At 42.7% G+C, this 19,176-nt stretch overlaps 1 protein-coding gene across 2 annotated transcripts in view; it reads right to left on the reverse strand.

Annotated features, from left to right (window-relative positions):
* Crk (CRK proto-oncogene, adaptor protein) overlaps nt 1-15,561 on the reverse strand; it is a 28,361-nt gene extending 12,800 nt beyond the window's left edge. Inside the window, exons 1-2 of one of the 2 annotated variants that reach the window (XM_020157924.2) lie at nt 15,171-15,561; nt 4,059-4,424 (exon numbers count right to left, since the gene is read on the reverse strand). In XM_020157924.2, coding sequence (XP_020013513.1) covers nt 4,059-4,424; nt 15,171-15,411 — 607 coding nt within the window. In that variant the 5' untranslated portion in view covers nt 15,412-15,561. Of the gene's footprint in view, nt 1-3,888; nt 4,425-15,170 lie in introns of both variants that reach the window. The other variant, XM_020157923.2, reaches the window with a different exon arrangement.
* Between the last annotated feature and the right edge of the window lie 3,615 nt (nt 15,562-19,176).

Below are 19,176 nucleotides of genomic sequence, written 5' to 3' on the forward strand. Positions count from 1 at the left end.
CAGCTGCTTTGGTTAAAGCAAAATAGGGAAATCTGGAACATTAAATTCTTACTATCCCTCCCTTCCTAGGCACCTCCTGGGAAATACAATGGCACTGAAAAGCAGTCTAAAAAATGTGGCCTCCATGTTCTGACCAATTCTAAAATTAAATGATACAAACCTATTAATCTAAAGTTAAGCAATAAATGGTACATGCCTTTGTAATGCCAGCACTTGAAAGGCTGAGGCAGGATGATTGCAAGTTACTAGGTAGACTGGGTTACACAGTGGGACCCTGTGCAAAAAAACCCAAAAACCAAAAAACGTTCAAGCATTGGGTGGGCTGGGGATGTAGGTTACTAGCGTAGCAAGACCCTGGGTCCAATCTCTAACACTGCAAATAAGACAGCATAAAATTCCACTAATATATACCTATCCAGTTTACAAATCTAGATTTTTTGTAGTACAGAAGATTGAATTCAGGTGGTCTATCACTTGAGCCACACCCCAACCCCTTTTTCTTTAATTGTTTTTCAAATTAGGGTCTGGTGTTTTTGCCTGAGGTGTTGATCCTCCTATTTACGCCTCCCATGTGACTGGGATGACAGGTAATTGATACCACACACACCACCAAGAGCCTATGAATTGAGATGGGGAGGGAGGTTTTCTTACGAACTTTCTGCCCTGGTCTCAAATCTTGATCCTCCAATCCCTCTCCAGTAGCTGGGATACAGGCTTGAGTCACCACGTTCAGCCCAATTTTTATTTTGGTGGTATTAGGGTTTAAACTGAGTCTTGTGAGTGATAGGCAGGCTCTCTGTAACTTGAACCAATCCCCAGCCCTTTGTTTTTCTTTTGGAGACAGGGTCTTGTTATGTAGCCCAAACTGGTCTGGAACTTGGGATCCTTCTGTCTCATCCATGAATAATGCCAATCCACGTTTTTCTTATAAGAATGCTAAAATCAGAAAGCCACAGTACGCTAATCTCATCTGTCTCACTACAATGAGTAGGTATCCATCTATGCCTATGAAAAACCTGAGATGGAAAAGAACTGCCACTTTACCCAGACAGTACAACTGAGGATATACTATCAATGAAACCACCCAAAACCTGCATCAAGGAGGGCAGCAGCCCTTTTATAAAGAGAAAGAACCATAGATTAAATCTGGACATGGTAGAAAGGTACCAAGGTACATCTCTAGGTTTATCACATTTCTACCTCCACTAGCTTGAATGACCCATTCAATCTAACTTTTTTTTAAGACAGGATCTCATTATGTAGCCCAGAATAACTGGCCTCAAACTCAAAATCCTCCTATCTCAGCCTCTCAAGTGCTGAGATTACAGGCCTGTTACCACATCTGGCTCAACCAATTGTAACACCAGTTTTTTCCATGTATCAAATGAAGATATTTAAGGACCTTTCCAGCTCTAGATTTCTAATGCTAAACTAACACTATTTTTTTCAAGTATATTAGAAAAGGTGTTTTAAAGCTCTTTCTTAGGGTATTTGTTCTAACTTGAAAGAAGCCCTCATCAGCAAAAACTCATGTGATTTAAAGCCAGTATCTACACCCAAAAAAGAAAACTTACTGAAATCATAAACTAGTTTTCCACTAAAATCTTTATTCCACAAGATTTGCATTTTACCACAGAGAAAGCAGCCAAACCATTTTTGGCATTAAAGCCTCTAATTAAGGCAGACATCATTAAAAATAATTCTCTTTGGGGTTGGATCCCCAGCACAACCCGTCCCCCCACCAAAAAAAACCAAAACCAAAACCAAAACAAAACAACTCTTTGAGAAAAAAAATACAAATGGAAGTAAAACTGATGTGATAAACTCCTCTCCTGCGTGTTTGCTTGTTCCATGAATGCTATTTTTACTCCAGCCCATTGCTAACAAAGTCTGCAATCGATGTCAAGAGTCATAGCCATCATCATCATCCCCTGAACGTAAAACATCAATCTGGAAACTTATTTTCTGTATGTTTCCAGTATGAACTAGACAACATACATTTTAGTTCTCATCAAAGCTGAGACATGACGCTTTTAAGTAACATGATCTCAAAAAACAAACTTTCAGTTAATCCCAGAAAACTCAACTAACCCTCTTCTGCACCCACTAGATCAGAAACTGAAAGAAAAATTTGAAATCCAGTAGTATCAGAAATGGATTCAAATAAATCTAGTTCATTCACTTTAACTTAGACAGAGGGAAGCTCCTACTCCTCACTGAATAAACATGACCCAAAGAAAACATAACTTAAGATTTCAGTTTACAACAATACACTTGGTAAGGGCTAGGGACATAGTGATAGAGTGCATGCCTAGCATGAATAAGTATTGTGTTTGAACCTTTAAAAACCAAAAAAAAGCAAACATGGTAGATCATATGTATAATCCCAGCTACTTGGGAGACAGAAATCAAGAGGATCCAGGTTCCAGGCCACACTGGGCAAAAGGCAAGAACCCATTTGAATCAGTAAGCTGGGTGCAGTAGTACACATCTACAACATCAGCTACTCAGAATAGGTAGGAGGATTACGGTTCAAGGCCAGTCTGAACAAAAATTCAAGACCTCAGTGTGGCTAAAACAAAACCACTTTTGGACTGGTGGAGTGGCTCAAGTGGTAGAGTGCCTACCTAGCAAGTGTGAAGCCCTGAGTTCAAACCCCAGTACCGCCAAAAAATAAAAATGCAAATGAGACCAAAAAAAAAAAAAACCCAAACAAACAAAAAAAAAAACACACCACTTTTGCTAGGTGGGGTGGCATTACACTTATAACACCAGCACCAAGTGACTCCTGGACTCCCCAGAAAGACTCCCTATTTCAACCCACTCCCACACTGAAAAAAACCAAGAACATGCTTTTACCCTTTCTCTGGTAATCTGTGTTCACATATTTCAGCCTGTGCTTATGAAAGTTAGCTACCTGTTTACACTGTTTACATTCAAGTCACTGTATTGTGGGGCTGTGAAAGATGGGATAGCAGGCTACTTCTGTACTGGCTTTTATGCTGAACTACTAGCTCTACATAACTCAGAAGGAAGGGTGGAAAGGAGGAAGAAGGTAAGAGGCAAAGCTGTGAGTGCTAAACAGAGGAATAAAGGAATAAACACAATGTAATGATTGGTCAGAAAGAGATGGGCTACCAAGGGTAACTATTCACCAGCCAAAGGCAACTAATCCCTTAGAAGAACTGATTTCTTGCCTATTAAATGCACTAAACAACAAAGACCAAATAAATCTACTGGTTCTTATAATTAACACTTTTCCATATGGTTCTCTTCACACCTGGACTACACTTTACTATCTCCTTGATTCTTTTTATTTTGAGTGGCGCTGGGGATCAAACCCAGGGCCTTGTGCATATTAGTAAGTACTCTACCACTGAATGACACCCCAACCTCTCCTCCTGATTCTTGACAAGCTTAACAGTAAGGAATCTCATATCACTAAAGTAAAAACATTTTGTTTTTGTGGGAAAATTCCACTTGTGATTTGCTACATACCACTTAGCACATTCTAATCTGTGTGAAACTACTTTCTTTTAGACAATGACAAACAAAAAGTAAGAAAGAAATTAAGATACAGATGAGAAAAGTTATTTTCGGTTAATTCTTATGAATTCAAGTGGTGTTATTAAAGTAGACAAAGTATGTTTAGTTTAGTAAATCAATTGGAACATTCAGTAATACAGTTTTAAATTTACTCATTGTAAAATAGGTTTTCTATAAAAAAGAGAAAACCCAACATTAAATCCAAAATCAGTACTTAATGGTTTGACATCTACAACATCACAATGCTGGTGCTTGTATTCAGCACTCCTACAAAGCTCTAAGAGGTCTGAAAGGGAGACCCTGTAGCAGATCTCTTCTTTCTACATTTTGCACATTATGTACCTCCAAAGCCAAGGCTGTCTTGTCGTAGGCATTAGGGACTCGCTTCTGGATAACCCTGGCATAAATGGGCCCATTCTGTAGGTTAGGGAGCGGAGTGTTGACGCTGGGTTGGGCATAGGGCCCGGGCTCCGGCCCACCCAGTGGCTGTGGGTGGGAACCCTCCTGGTTACCTCCAATCAGAGCCGATACTGAGGCGGAGGCAGGTCTATACTTCTCCACGTAAGGGACTGGAATCATCCCCCTCTTTCCTTCGCTGTCCTCCGCATTCCACCACTGCTCTTCAGGCTTATCCCGGATTCTCAGGATGTCTCCTTTCTTAAAGGGAAGATCTTCTTCATCATTCCCATTAAAGTCAAAGAGGGCTCGTACATACTCTGCCTCCTCCTGCCTGAGAATCACTCCACTACCCTGCCTAGATCTGGAAACTGGCTCTATCAATGTTGTAGTGTCCAAATAGTGTATTTTGTAGAATTCCAGTAAAGCAGGCAATGAATCAAATTCTTGATCTCCTATTCGGAGTCTGGAGGGGCTCACCACTGGAAAAAACAGAGCAAAGTGTTATTTAAAGATGTACCACACTGGAAATGAAATGCAGATTTTAAGCATTTCCCACACACATTTAGTCAATATTTAATCAGCAAAAAAAACCCAAAACACTGTCTTGAAAAAGACAACTCCTTTTCCTCACAGCAAAAGGGGATTACACTGTGAAGATGAGCATCTGCTAGGAAGGAAGATGCCCATCACCACAATTCGGTAAGAACTGGGGTAGCAGGAGGAAAAGAGGCCATGACAGACCAGGCTCCTTGGGCTTGCTTTCATACTAGATCATATAAAGTGCAACATGGAGGTTGTTTGTTCATTCTCTCAATGTTATTTTTATTTATTTATTTATATATATATATATATGTTTTTTAATTAGTATATATTTGTTATATGGGGGGTGGTTCATAGCGACAATTCAAATTAGACTTACACTGTACATTATAACGCCCCCATTGTCTTTCCCCCCAAACCCCTCCCCGCTCCACTTAAATCAACTGCAAAAGGTTTCTTAGTTCTATTTCATACATGTACATGAAATCCATCAACCACATACCATCACCTTAATCTCTTTCATTCACTCTCCCCTCCCACTAGTACACACACACTGTACCTATCTTACAGTCCTGTTGATGTTCAAAGGGATTTCTCAGTGTATGCCCACTGTGGGTATACTTTACTTTGGTCTGCTCAACCCCTTCCCAATGTTTTTGGGTTTTTTTCCCCCTTCTTTCCCAGTATGTTCTGCTGGTAAAAAACCTAATACCTTAGAAGGTTGCCATCTTTTTAACCTCTGGAAATATAGTAAGCTTCCTTTTTTTTTCTTGGTGGTACTGGGGTTTGAACTCAGGGCCTCATACTTACTAGGCAGGTCCTCTACCAACTTGAACCATTCAACCAGACCAAGCTTTTTTTTTTCTTGTGGTATTGGGGCTTGAACTCAGGGCTTACACCTTGAACCACTCCACCAGCCCTTTTATCTTTTTTGTGATGGGTTTCTTTGAGATAGGGTCTTTCAGACTATTTCCCCTGGCTGGCTTTGAATTGTGATCCTCCTGATCTCTGCCTCCTGAGTAGCTAGGATTACAGGTGTGAGCCACTGGAGCCCATTCAAGCTCTCTTTTGTAATAGGCCCCAGCAGCTGTTCAGGAAGAACTTGGTATCTACACTGAGCTCAATACTCTTCAAATCTAGAATGTAAAATTCCCAAGAAAATCATTTATAAGACTATCTTTTTTGTTTATACCTTGGACAACGTAAAAAGTTTACAAAGAACCAAGGAACTCAAATAGAGAAACTAAACTAACCGCTTAAAAATCTATTTCTAGCCAGGTACTGGTGACTCACCAGGATTATGGTTCAAAGCCAGCCTGGGCAAACAGTTTGTGAGACTCTATGTTGAAAAAAACATATCACAAAAAAAGGACTGGTGGAGTGGCTCAAGTTGTAGGCCCTGAGTTAAAACCCCAGTACTGCAAAAAGAAAAAAAATCTATTTCTAGTCAGGCACGGTGACATATGCCTATAATCCCAGATACTCAAGAGGCCAGGCTTAAGAGGATCTCAGTTCAAGGCCAGCCTGGGCAAAGGCAAATTCCCATCTGAGAAAAACTAAAAGCAAAAGTACTAGGTGTGTGGCTCAAGTGGCAAAATGCTTGCCTGGCAAGTGGGAGACCCTGAGTTCAACCCCCAGTATACATGTATGTATATAATAGATACATACTTAGATTTTTTATAACTGGCTTATTATAGTTTTGTCTTCTTTTTTTCCTGTTATACTAAAAAAAAAATGCCTTTTTTGGTCATAATTGAACCCAAGGTCTTGGGTATGCTAAGCATGTGAGCTACATCCTCAGTTCTAAGAACCTAACTTTAATGACTATAAAAGTATTTCTCAATTTTCATTAGTACAAATGACAATGTTACAAGTATTTTTGTTCTAATCTATTAATGAATTAAAAAATTTTTCCTTATGATAAACTCCTTGAAATGCAATTCTGGATCAAGGCATAAGAGCATTAAGGGTTATTCTGCAATCTGCCCCCCATAAACCTATGTAACTTTATACTTCCACTAGTCAGTGACAAGTTCTTATTTCGTCCATATGCATAAACAGTATTTTAAAAACCATCAGGCTGGGGGTGTAGCTCAGTGATATAACACTTGCCTACCTACACAAGAAACCCCAATAACACACATACACATACAAAAACCTGCCAATAAGGAAAAATACCCTCTTAAAACATCTTTTATAGGGTTGGCACAATGGCTCAGGCAGTAAGAGCACCTGCCTAGCAAGTGTGAGGCCCTGAGTTCAAACCCCAATGCCACCAAAAAAAAAAAAAATCTTTTATCATTGGATGTTTTTCATGTTTACTGACTCTGCATTACTCTGAAACAAGTACTTCGAAACTTTAACTCATTGCAGGATGAGTTAAACTTTAACTCACTGCAGGATGCTGGTGGCTCACTCCTATAATCCTAGCTACTTAGAAGGCTGAAATCAGGAGGATCTTGGTCGGAGGCCAGCTCAAGCCAACAGTTTTCAGGCAAATACTTTTTTTTGGTGGTACTGGGCTTGAACTCAAGGTCTACACCTCAAGCCACTCCAACAGCCTTATTTTGTGAAGGGATTTTTTCCAGATAGGGTCTCATGAACTATCTGCCTGGGCTGGTTTCAAACCTCGATTCTTCAGATCTCTGCCTCCTGAGTAGCTAGAAGCCACTCAGCAAATACTTTTTGAGTATTCACTCAGCAGCAAATATTTTTTGAGACCCCATCTCCAAAAAATAACCATAGCTAAATGGAAAGGAGGCGTGGTTCAATTGGTAGAGTGCCTGCTTTGCAAGCTGAGTTCAAATCCCAGTCCACCAAAAAGACAAAAAGTTACTTTAAGTACTTTGTTAAGGGAAAATGGACAATCTATAATCCTGTTAACTCTATTCCTATCAACAAGATGGCACTGTCCCACTATAGTCAAAAGCCATCGTGAGTAAGTACAGACAAAAATAAAAGCCATACAAAATACTGACAATAAATAAGTAAGTATTGATGATTGCCTTCTTTTTTCACCCAACTGATGAAAGACAAAGACACAATTTAGTCACACCACTTTTTCTCTTTTTCTTCAGTACATGGGTTTGAACTCAGGGCCTTCACCAGCCCTTTTTTGTGATATGTTTTTTTGTTGTTTGTTGTTGTTTTCATTTTTAAATACAGACTTTTATTTTAAATACCAGGATATTTACTGGAAATCACATAAATCCTGTATACACCTTAATGAATTCTTAATGAGTGGAACTAGTTATCAGACAATGAAATTGCATACTGGCCCTCCAAAAGCTCACTCATGTTTACTTCCAGTAATAAGTCCCTTAGTTTTCCCTTTGCAAACTTCATGTAAATGGAATCATAAAATACATATCCTATTTCAGTTGCTATTTCTAAATCATTGTGATTTTTTGTGTCCATTTTATTATGTGTAGTTCTGACAAGTTTAATTTTACTGTTGTATGTAATTCCATGTGATAGGTTTTTTTGAGATAGGGTCTCAAGAACTATTTGCCTGGGCAGGCTACAAACCATGGTCCCCTGATCTCTGCCTCCTGAGTAGCTAGGATTATAGGCATGAACCACTGGCACCTGGCTAAAGTTGCACATTTCTTACACTGCACAAACCCCAGGAATGGAGGTGTGGCTCAAGTGGTAGAGTACCTGCTTTCCAGCATGAAGCCCAGAGTTCAAACCCCAGGCCCATCTAAAAAAACAAACAAACAAAAAGAACTCAAAAAACCCATCTGTGAAATTCATGGCTATGAGCTAAAACAAGTTAATAGCCCAAACTCAGAGACTGATGGCTATCTCCAATTTAAGACACTTTAGGGAACCAGAGCCAGGCCTGTGTATCTAGGAAACATTCCTTGGCCACAGCCAAACATGACCCCCAACAGTTCTAAGTGCAGGACTAGAGAGATGATTTTGATAGGTTTGTTTTGGGTCTATGTAACCCAGAGTGGCCTTGAACTCATAATCCTCCTGCCTTAGCCTCCCATGTGCTGAGATTATAGTCACACACCAAACTGGGCATGGGGAGACGATTTTGGTTATGACCATACCAGAGCCCAGTGGTGCTACAGTCTGGAGTTTCTCTTTACAAGGTAAAACTATACCTATTGAAATCTGGTAGGCAAAGAGATTCATGCCTGTAATCCTATAGCTACTTGGGAGACTGAGATTGGGAGGATATTCTGGTTCAAGGTCAACCTGCGTGAACAGTTTGCAAGACTCCACCTACAAAATAGCCAGAGCAAAATGGACTGGAGATGTGGCTCAAGTGGCAGAATGCAGGGAGTCCCACTCACCTATTTACCCATAGCTTAGAAAATAGTCCTGGATCACATAGCGGGAAAAATGCTCCCTTGCTGAAGTTTACCCAACCACAGGCCAATGCAACTGCCAAAACAGTTTTTACTAGCTGCCTTTTTGAGACAGTGGTTGGCAAGTAGTAAGTGCTCAGCAAGTGTCACATAGTATTCGCAGTGCTGGGAACATTATTCTTAATGAACCTAACTCTGAAGTGAGGGGAAGAAGCTAATTGAAAATTCATTTCCAGCACTGAGAAGCCACAGCATGGTCAGATGCAAAGGCACACATACTGTAGTTGGTAAGCAAGGAAGAAAGCAGCCTGTTTGGGGAGACTCTCTCCTCTCCCCTTTCTTATTTCAATAGGAGGCATGTTCCTGTAAAAACTAGCAGCAGCAATAAACTGTGCCCTGAGATACAACAAAGCATATCAAAAGAACAATTCTGCCCATCCAGGAACATTTCCAAAGCACCCTTTCTATATAAGAAGGAAGGTAACCACTCCCTGTCATCCATTGTTATGGTTCCTCTATTACTGTACTAGGCTAACTGAAGTGTTTTTTGGGGGGAGAGGGCTGCAAGAACAAATAAATTACTAAGTCAAGTTCCTCTGAAAGATCAGTGTGAGAAAAACTGGCGGCTCCTCTGGCACACAAGTAAGAAGTGAGTTTAACACTGTAATTTATTTTGTGTATTGCCTGGCAGTCATATATATGGTGCAAGTAAGCGTCACTGAACCAAACTCCAAAAGGGAAGAAAGGGAGAAAGAATATATGTAAGTCCTAGATAAGCCCAAACCTCACCAGAGCTGTATTTCAACTCAGCTCCTTTTCCCACCTTCCTCTCCTTCCAACCATAAACAGCTGAAGGCAGGAAATGGAAGCGTGAGAAAGGAATAAGATAGTCAGTCTGTAGGACTAAACCTACAAAAGAATTCTCATAGCTATCTGAGACTTGAAACACCTTACTGACTTAAGTTTAGGTCAAACATGGGCTGGATTCTGAATGTGTAGTTATGAATTAACACATCACATCCAGAAATCACCATCGATTTAAGCAGTTGAATACTTTTTTTTTTTTGGCAGCACTGGGGTTTGAACTCATGGCCTCACGCTTGCAAAGCAGGCACTCTTACAGCTTGAGCCACTCTGCCAGCCCATGATTTCAGTTTCTCTTTATGTCTAAGCACTTCAGCCCTCAGGCTACATCAATGCCAGTTCCTGAAGGTTTTATGATGAACACCTGAGGGTTTGGTGGGCTAGAACAGGCCAGATTACTTTTGGCATATCATCAGCCTCTTCTAAATCTCACAGCACTCCCTCTCTCCTTCATTCCCATTCCTTCTCCCCTACCTATGGTATTCAGCACTGTACTTTGCAGATTTCAGACTAGTAGGTTTGATGGACTGTGGATCTCATTTACTAGCTATATGAGCTGATATCTGACCTCTCTGTGCCTCAGCTTCTCTTTCTGTAAAACGTATCAAAAACAGTTTCTAAAAGTGGCTAGCACATTATGGATGCTCAGTAAAAAGCAAATTCAGCTCCACAGTCTAGTACATTGTTTGCCACTGTTTACCAAAGAAGATTCCACAGAACCTCAAGATGCTTCTCAAATAAGACTGCCAGGCGTGGTAGTACAAGTCTATAATCCTAGCACTAGAAAGAAGGAAGCACGAGGATCATGAGTTCCAGCCCAGCCTGGGCCACACAGAAATGCTATCCCTTCAAAAACAAACAAAAACTATGGCCAATTAGGTTTGAAAAAACACAGCACCTTCTCTTGAATTCACATGAGCATAGTAAAGACTTGGAGAAATCCCCTAATAAATAAACCTATTTCCTTTAACCATGGGATTTTTTTTTTTTTGGCACTAAATGTCTGAGTGAACACTGAAGAGCTTCTTTGGAACCACTAGATGGAGGGATACTCTGACCCTGAAGAGTAAGATGTGAGAACCATGTTTGTGAACTGTAAAGATGAGACTAACAAAACTGTGAAGGTAAAAGGGTAGGTTGGCCCAGCACTATACCTTGTCCTAGCTTCTGCCTCCCATCTCCAAAAAGAAGAAACTCCTCCTTCCACCATGCTGGGGGTCTAACCCAGGACCTTGTGCATGTTGGGGGGGTGGGGGGAGGAGAGACAATGGAACTCAAGGCCTCCTGCTTGCTAGGAAGGCACTCTACCAACTTAAGCCATGTCTCCAGTTTTATACTTTAATATCTTCAGGTAAGGTCTCCTGTTTTTGCCCAAGCAGGCCTCAGACTGAGGTCTTCCTATCTATGCCTCAGAGTACCTGGGATTACAGCTGTGCACTACCACACCTGGCCAAGAGGCAAGATTTTATGCTCCTTTACCCATTAGGGCAATAGGCAGCTGGCTCTGAGTAGAGCAGATAACAGCAAGCTCCACCCTATTTCTATGAACAAGACCTAAAGTTCTTTTTTACTTTTTTAAATGTTTTTATTTTTTTGTTGGTACAGGGGTTTGAACTCATGCCTCACACTTGCTAAATAAGTGCTCTACCACTTGAGCCAAGCCCCCAGCCCTCTTACTTCTTCATGCACCCCAATCCTGCTTACCTAGCACCATTCCCCAAGGTGTACTACTTCACCAGTGCTAACCAACTCACATTGGGCATGCCAGTGAGTCCCTCAACGCTGAGAATGGTCTTCCATTTGTTTCAGCTACCCTCCACCTCATCATTATGTTCACAAAATTAATAACTCTTGAGTACTTATTCAATATGCCTGCCACATTCCTAGGTATTTAATACACTTAAGCTCATTTAATCATTACAGCAACCCTATGAAGTCAGTATTACTATTTTCCCTCTTTCACAGATGAAGAAACTAAATTAGAGAGAAGTTAAATGTTAAATAACATGTCCAAAGTCCCATAAGTAGAAGTGACAGGTAAGAAAGATTCAAACCCAGGTTCCAGGCCTCAAGTTTGTAACTGTGAGAATGTGTAACTCAGATCCATTCAGTTTTAAGGATTCAACCAGTCAAGGTCTGGTTGTCTTTCATTGCTCCAAGAGGAAGAAACTAGTGGATCAACTGTTATAAGTCTTTCAAGCTTAGCCAGGTGTTAGTGGCTCACACCTGTAATCCTAGCTATTCAGGAGGTCAAGATCAGGAGGCTCACAGTTCAAAGCCAGCCCAGGAAAATAATTCGTGAGACCCTATCTTGAAAAACCCATCACAAAAAAGGACTGGTGGAGTGGTTCAAGGTGTAGTCCTTCAGTTCAAACCCCAGTATCACAAAAAAAAAAAAAAAAAGTCTTACAAGTTCAACCTGACAGAAATGACGAGCAAACTTAACCAAATTATTCCCTATGGCCTTGGGGCACAGTCAGAGGATCCCAGGCTATAGGAACAAAGGAGGACTGTGGGAGCCAAAGAGCTAAGAAAAGGTTAAGAATATCTGGCGTATTTTATCTAAAAACTAAACCTCTAAAAACTAAACCTAAGCCATTTCACAGAAATTTTACATATCTACTACATACACAAAATATACTACGTAATCTTAAGCGAAAAGCCCACCAGGAAAGGTTTTTGTTTTTGTTTTTGGGAGGGGGGGATGAAGGGGAGTACTGGGTTTGATCAGAGCCTTATGCTTAACACAAGTGTTCTACCACTTGAGCCATACCCCAGCCCCACATAAGGTTTTTAAAAGCCTCTTCATTACTGACTTTATTTTTTGAAGTACTGGGTCTTCTTGAGCCCAGGGCCTTGTGTATGCTAAGCAAGTGCTGTTGTGCTGAACTACATCCCCAACTCCACCACTAACTTTAGATAGCAGATGTGTTTTGTTTGTATGCTTAAGTCACTTTTCTTCTTGCCATTCTTTCCTTTTGGTCTTTAAATAGAACCTGAGACTTCAGAGCACAGACAAGTGTTATAGAGTCTGCTGTGTGCAATGCTAGGATCCCATAGTGGTATAGAGTAAAATGTTCAGTTCTCAAATCAGAATGCCTAGGTTCAAATTCTGTTGTCACAGAACTGGGGGTGTGGCTCAAGTAGCAGAGTATGTGAGGCTATGAGTTTAAGTCCAGTATTGTCCAAAAAAGAAAAAAGAAAAAAAATTACATACTAGCTGTGTGACATTAGGCAAATTACTGAATCTAGATCCTACACCATAAAATGCAAATATTTTAATAAATGGAAATCACAGTACTTCACTTACTAGATTATTATGAACAGTCAATGAGATAAGGCACTTAGAGTACTCAGCAAAGTACCTGACAGAGAATAACCAGTCAATAAATGTTAGCTATTAATATTGTGCATGCCTCTCTAAAATTCAAGCAATTCCTCTGTGTGGCTTCAAAAAAAAAAGTTTGAGGAAAAGAACAGATTAAGCAATCATGATAAAGACAGCAAATCATCAATTGCCCTACAAAGAAAATGGGGCACATGGCAAAAAAGAATTACCACAATGCCCATCAACTTTTCACACCCCATCCACAAACTTTGGCAATCTTCACCTGCTCTCCTAGAGCAAGGATCCGAATTCTTATCTGTTTTGAAAAGGTGGAGCTCAATATCAAGGTAAGTATTGCGAATAAAATCACAATGCCAAGATATGAAGAAATAACAAGCTAACAAACCTGCCAGCTAGCTGGGTGCCAGTGGCTCAAGCCTGTAATCATAGCTCTACAGGAGGCAGAGATCAGGAGGATTACAGTTCAAAGCCAGTTCTAGGCAAAATAGTTCTTGAGATCCTAGCTGGAAAATGCTCATCACAAAAATAAGGGCTGGTGGAGTGGCTCAAGGTATAGGCCCTGGTCAAGCCCCAGCACCACAAAACAAAACAAAACAAAAAAACCTGATTTTGTTATCAACAACATGTATGCTCAAACAAAAAGTTGAAATTTCAGTGATAGCTTGCCATCCTGTTTCTGTATTTAATCCAAAACCCTAGATATACTGCAGTTTCATCAAAGCTGAATTTATCCTGTTTAGTGCAAAATATATGTTGCATCAATACTCCTACCTCCTAAACTGACCAGCCTAAGAAAGATCTAGGACAATTTATTAAAGACTTCATACTCATTTTCTAAAAACTGGAATATGTTAACAAGAAAAAGACTGCAAATCCCAACTCCCCATTTCTGACCAGAGTAAGTAAAGCTAAATTAGGACTATCCTAAAAGGGCAAGTCTAAGAAGGCTGGCCCAGGAGCCTCCTACTTCGTATAAGACAGGCCTGGATCTGATCTCAGCCAGTCAGGAAGAAACTAGTTCTATGTGGGAACAGTGAGAGGGCACTAGGATTCTTGGTGCTTTTACACAGATACACAGACAATAGTAACCTCTGGAGTAATTCTGCATCTCATAAACCTCAAGTACTAAATGAATTTATTTCCTTCACATTCCCAAAACAAGTCCAATAACATGGGTAAGACAGGCCTATCTCAATGATCCTGACAAAGAAGACCCAATGGGATGATTTAAGTTCTTGGAGAGTCTGCTCAGCAGGATCTGTTCCCAATATCCAGGAAGACTCTGGCTACAGCCCCAACTTCCTGAGCAAAGAGGGCCAGAAGTACAAGACCAACAATGTTTAAGCCCAAGGAAAATGAAGCTCCATTCACTTTCAGGAAAGAGACTGTTTCCACTGCCTTAGGTCTGGCTTATTTTCTGGAAAACCAAAACCAAATCTTTCCTCCACTAACCAGTTTGAAAACTAAAATCTCAAATGCAGTGGACAGTTTTCTGGACACTAAGATCTCCTGGACACAGTCAGCCAGGCATCAGCTTACATCACCAAGGCACTTGGTTCACCACCTTCGTCCTCCACAGGGGAAAGAGGACGGTAAAAGCCTTTTGGAAAAATGCCCAAGAAAGGAAAAAGCTGACCGGTTTCCTGAGGGTGTCTCCATCCCTCCCGGCCAGTATGTGGTGACTTCCTACCAAAGGCCACCAGGGGAGTAATGGCCAAACCCGGCTCTCCAACACTACAGGAAACGTTTCAAGCCTAAAAGCCACTTGTAGGATTATCGGATTCATTCTGGGCACCGCTGCCAAGTGATGCCCCCGCAAGTGCAGACATCCTCCTCGGCTCTTTGTCCCCACGTTGCCTAGCTCTGCCCTGCCCTTGTGCCTGACCGGGCGCTAGCCCCACCCTGGGACCGAAGCAGTTCCCCTTCCCCTGGGCTGTCCTCCCAAGGCACACCCAGGCGCCCCGGTCAGCATTCCCTCCTCCCCCACACGCTCCTGCTCGTCGGTGGGAACGAGCCTGGGCAGCAAGAGGGCCACTCGAGCCCTCTGCCCACGCCCCTCGTGGGGATCAGCTCGCCAGGAACAGCCAGCCAGGCTGGGAGATCCGCGGCCCTCACCCCCGCCCGGGGCCTCCCGTCCGTCTGTCCCTCACCGGGCGGAGGCTGAGCGGGCGACGGGGGCACCGGAGGGCGCGGGCCGCTGCTGTTGATGATGTAGTGGGAGACGCGCGAGTTCTCGGAGACGCTGAGCACATAGTCCCCGGGGCTGGTGCTCGAGTCCCGCACCAGGAACACCCCATGCCGCTGGCCCTGCAACAGAGCCACCGCCTCCTGCCGGCTCAACCGCCCCCAGTACCAGCTACTCCGCTCCTCCGAGTCGAAATTGCCCGCCATAGCCGCCTCCGCGCCTACACGCTGGGCCGCCGCCGCCACGCGCACCCCTCCAGCCTCGGCGCCCGCCGCCCAGCGGACCGGCTCCGGTCTCAGCCTCACAGCAGTGCCCGAAATGGCGGCAGCTGCCGCGGGCCTTCCTCACCGGAAATGACGCGCTCTCTACCCGAGGGAGGCTGTCGGGAAGGGGACCGCCGCCCGCCATTGGGAGAAGGGCAAAGGAGACTTGGAGCGCGTACTGCGCATGCGGCTTTACGGGTGTCACCACCCGCCGGAACCTAGACTGCAGAGGATGGGGAGGCGGAGTCTAGGGCCTAGGGGCGGAGCCTCAGCCTGCAGTCTGTAGAGATTTGCTTGCTGGGTAGATTGTTCTTTCTGCCAGGCCCTGGATCTACAGGAAATGACTCGCACAGAAGAATTGGAGTAGAAAAGATGGGATGGGAACCAGGCACCAGTGACTCACGCCTGTATTCCTAGCTACTTGGGAGGCAGAAATCAGGAGGATCATGTTTCGAGGCTAACCTAGGCAAATAGTTCCCAAGACCCTATGTCCAAAATACCCAACACAAAAATAGAGACTAGTAGAGCGGTAGAGCGCCTACCTTATAAGCGTGAGGCCCTGAGTTCAAACACCTGTAGTATACACACAAAAATAATAATAAATAAAAAAGATGGTATGGGCCCAGGATCTGAGTTCTCAGCAAGGCTCCATGACTGACAAACTGGTGTTTTGTTTGCTGGGTCCTCCAGCTGCCCCCAAAGCCAACTAAAGTTCTTGTTTTCATTGATTGATTCAGCAAATAGCTATTGACATTGCACTGGCTTTGTGAGTACAGTGGTGATCAAGGCTGAGACCTGCAGTCACTGAATTCGCAGACCAGTAAGGAAGAATCAGGAAACAATTAATGACAAAGGAATGACAAGAGTTAAGATGGAAATGACAAGGATACTTAATCTAGGCTGCAGAAGAAACCAAAAGGGCCTCCCAAAAGAGATGGCTCAGTGGACTGTTGAATGGGAACTGGGAAGGGTAAAGGCAAAGGGGACAAAGTGTGTCAGAGTTCTCTCTGTTGAGGCTCTCATCACCAGCCCAGATTCTTCTAAAACCTAACTTGTGCATAGAATCGCCATCCTGCCTCTGCCTTGAGAGTACTGGGATTACATATGTGCACCACCACATCAGACCATGATTGTCTCTTGATTATAATCCAGTGCACAGCCTGTCCACTGTTGCTTTGTAGTCCAGCTGCACCTAATTGCACTGCATACAGCTGTCAGTGTGAATTTTCTAAAATACAAATCTGTTGTTAGTATGCGTAAAACTTTTAACAGCCTCTAGGAGTTAAAGCTCCCAGTTTTAGCTAATAGCATAAAAGCAAGCCATAGTCTCATAACCGTTCCTACATGAAGCCTGTGTTTCCTCTTCCTGGAATGTTTTTCCACCCTCTCTGGATCTCACATATCTAAATGTCTTTCTTTTCCTTGATCACTCCTTCTCTGCTTCTATAGCAGTATGTCCACGTTATTTCTGTTACAACTCTTACCCTTTATACTGGAAGTTTTCATTTACGGGCTTGTCTGTGTTCCAAGCTAGAGTTCCTCAAAGTCCAGTTATCTAGCTGGGCAAGATGGTACACACTATATTCCCAGCTACTGAAGAGACTGAGGCAGGAGTTGGAGGCCAGCCAGGACAATGTAGTAAAATCCCATGTCTTTGAAAAAAAAAAACAAAAAAAAAAACCAAGCTAGTCCAGAAGGTGCTTCATAAATGTTTTATAATAACAGCTACTAAGCTACTGTTTATTCAAGGATTACTAGCTACCTGCCAGGCATGGTACTGGCTGCCTTTCTATGGACTATCTCATTTAACACTCTCCTCAACTCTACATACCAGCATCTTACAAATCTCCTCATTTTACAGATGAGGAAACTGAAGCTTACAGAGTTTAAGTCCACCAGCTGCTGAATGAGGAACTGGGATTCAAATCCTGAAAGGAGAGCATTCTGTTTACTCTGCTATATCCTCCAATTTCTAGTATAAGAATTGTGGGTTAGGAGAGTGGTTGAAATCTGTAGTTCTTTTTGGATGGGACTAAGATTTGAACACAGAGCCTCATGCTTGCTAGGCAGGTGTTCCTACCCACTGACTTGAGCCACTGTGCCAGCACTTTCTATGTTAGGCATTTTTGCAAACTATTTGCCTGATTGCCTTTGATGTGAGATCCTTCTAATCTCATTTCCTGGTAGCTAGGATTTACAGGTGTGCCCACTCCATAACAGTCAACCCTACCTAATGACTAACACAGTTCCTCTGGACCCACTTCACCTACCTCTGGCCCGTCTCTAGGAAGGGGAGCTATAGATGACTTATCTTGACCCTAGTTTAGTCACAGCATGTCACCAGAGCCAGCAGCAGAAGCCATCCCAGTGTGAATTCTTTGGGAAAGAGGACTGCCAGGACAGCCAGGGTTCAAAGCAGGACCTTACCCAGAGACTGCATGTGAGCTTCCAAAGCTCCCTCCCTAAGACACATGGAAAACATAGAAAAAAGTGTTTTGAAAGAAGAATAAGGGCTGGGGGAGTGGCTCAAGTGGTACAGCACCTGCCTAGCAAACTTGAGGTCCAGAGTTCAAATTCAGAGACTGCCAAAAATCAAAGAATAAAAAAGAAAAAAGAAATCAGCACTGAGCTGAGAAATAAGTAAGGAGATGATAGAGGGAACCCAGCCACTCAGTCGTGTCCTCCCTTGGAGCACAAAGAATCTACAAATTCCAAGCACACATGGCGGATCAGCAGTAGCCTTGGGTTAAGAAGTTAGCAACTACACCTTTCCCTTCCTGCTTTCTTTTCTCCTCCCCTTCCCCTCATACCTAAGGATCTGTAGTTATCATGGTGGCTTTTGCCCCCTGGTAAGCCTGAGACCTGCCCTGCAAAGAAAGTGGCCACCTTTTTTTAGGAAAGGCTTTTGGTGGGTTTTGGGACAGTAACATGGGGAGAAGGGAGGAACCTGAAGGAGCAGCAGCTGTGAAACGAGAAAAGAAATGGAAGACCGCCCTGTTCAATAGCAAAGCACAGGCTGGGCACCGTGACTCATGTCTGTAATCCTAGATACTCAGGAGGATTGCAGTTCGAAGCCAGCCCAGGTATATAGTTCTCAAGACCCTCTCTCAAAAAAACCCATCACAAAAAAAGGACTGGTGAAGTGGCTCAAGGTGTAGGCCCTGAGTTTGTACTGCGGGGAGAAAAAAAAAAAAAAAAAGCAAAGTACACCAAAGTCCTCCACTCTGGACAAGTAGCTTGCCTGCCTATTTTGTGTCCCCTAAAGTCAGCAGGGCTGCATCATACAGGTATGTATGACACAACTTCAGGGTACTGTGATAGAATGCTCTGGAAGTAGGCTACCCCTTTTCTTAAAACAAACACCAGTAGGGCTGGGGGTATTGCTCAAGTGGTAGAGCACTTGCCTAGCATTCATGAAGCCTTGAGTTTGATCTCTATCAGTGCAAAAAATAAAAATAAAATAAGAAATAAAGGAAGAATTGACAATATCACCTTCTACAGTGTGCATGGGAGAAAGAGAGAAGGTGGGTATGTGTAGGCACAATATATATTAGTGGGAAAATACACTTTTGTCCTGTTCTCATGCACAAATGGGAAAAGAGAGAAAGGAGACAGAGAGGGCTGGGGATATAGCTCAAAGGCATAGCGTATGTTTAGCATGTCAGAGGCCCTGGGTTTGATCCCCAGCGCCAAAATGGAAAAGCAAGG

Source organism: Castor canadensis, chromosome 11 (genome assembly GCF_047511655.1).
Source record: "Castor canadensis chromosome 11, mCasCan1.hap1v2, whole genome shotgun sequence".
Classification (NCBI taxonomy): domain Eukaryota; kingdom Metazoa; phylum Chordata; class Mammalia; order Rodentia; family Castoridae; genus Castor; species Castor canadensis.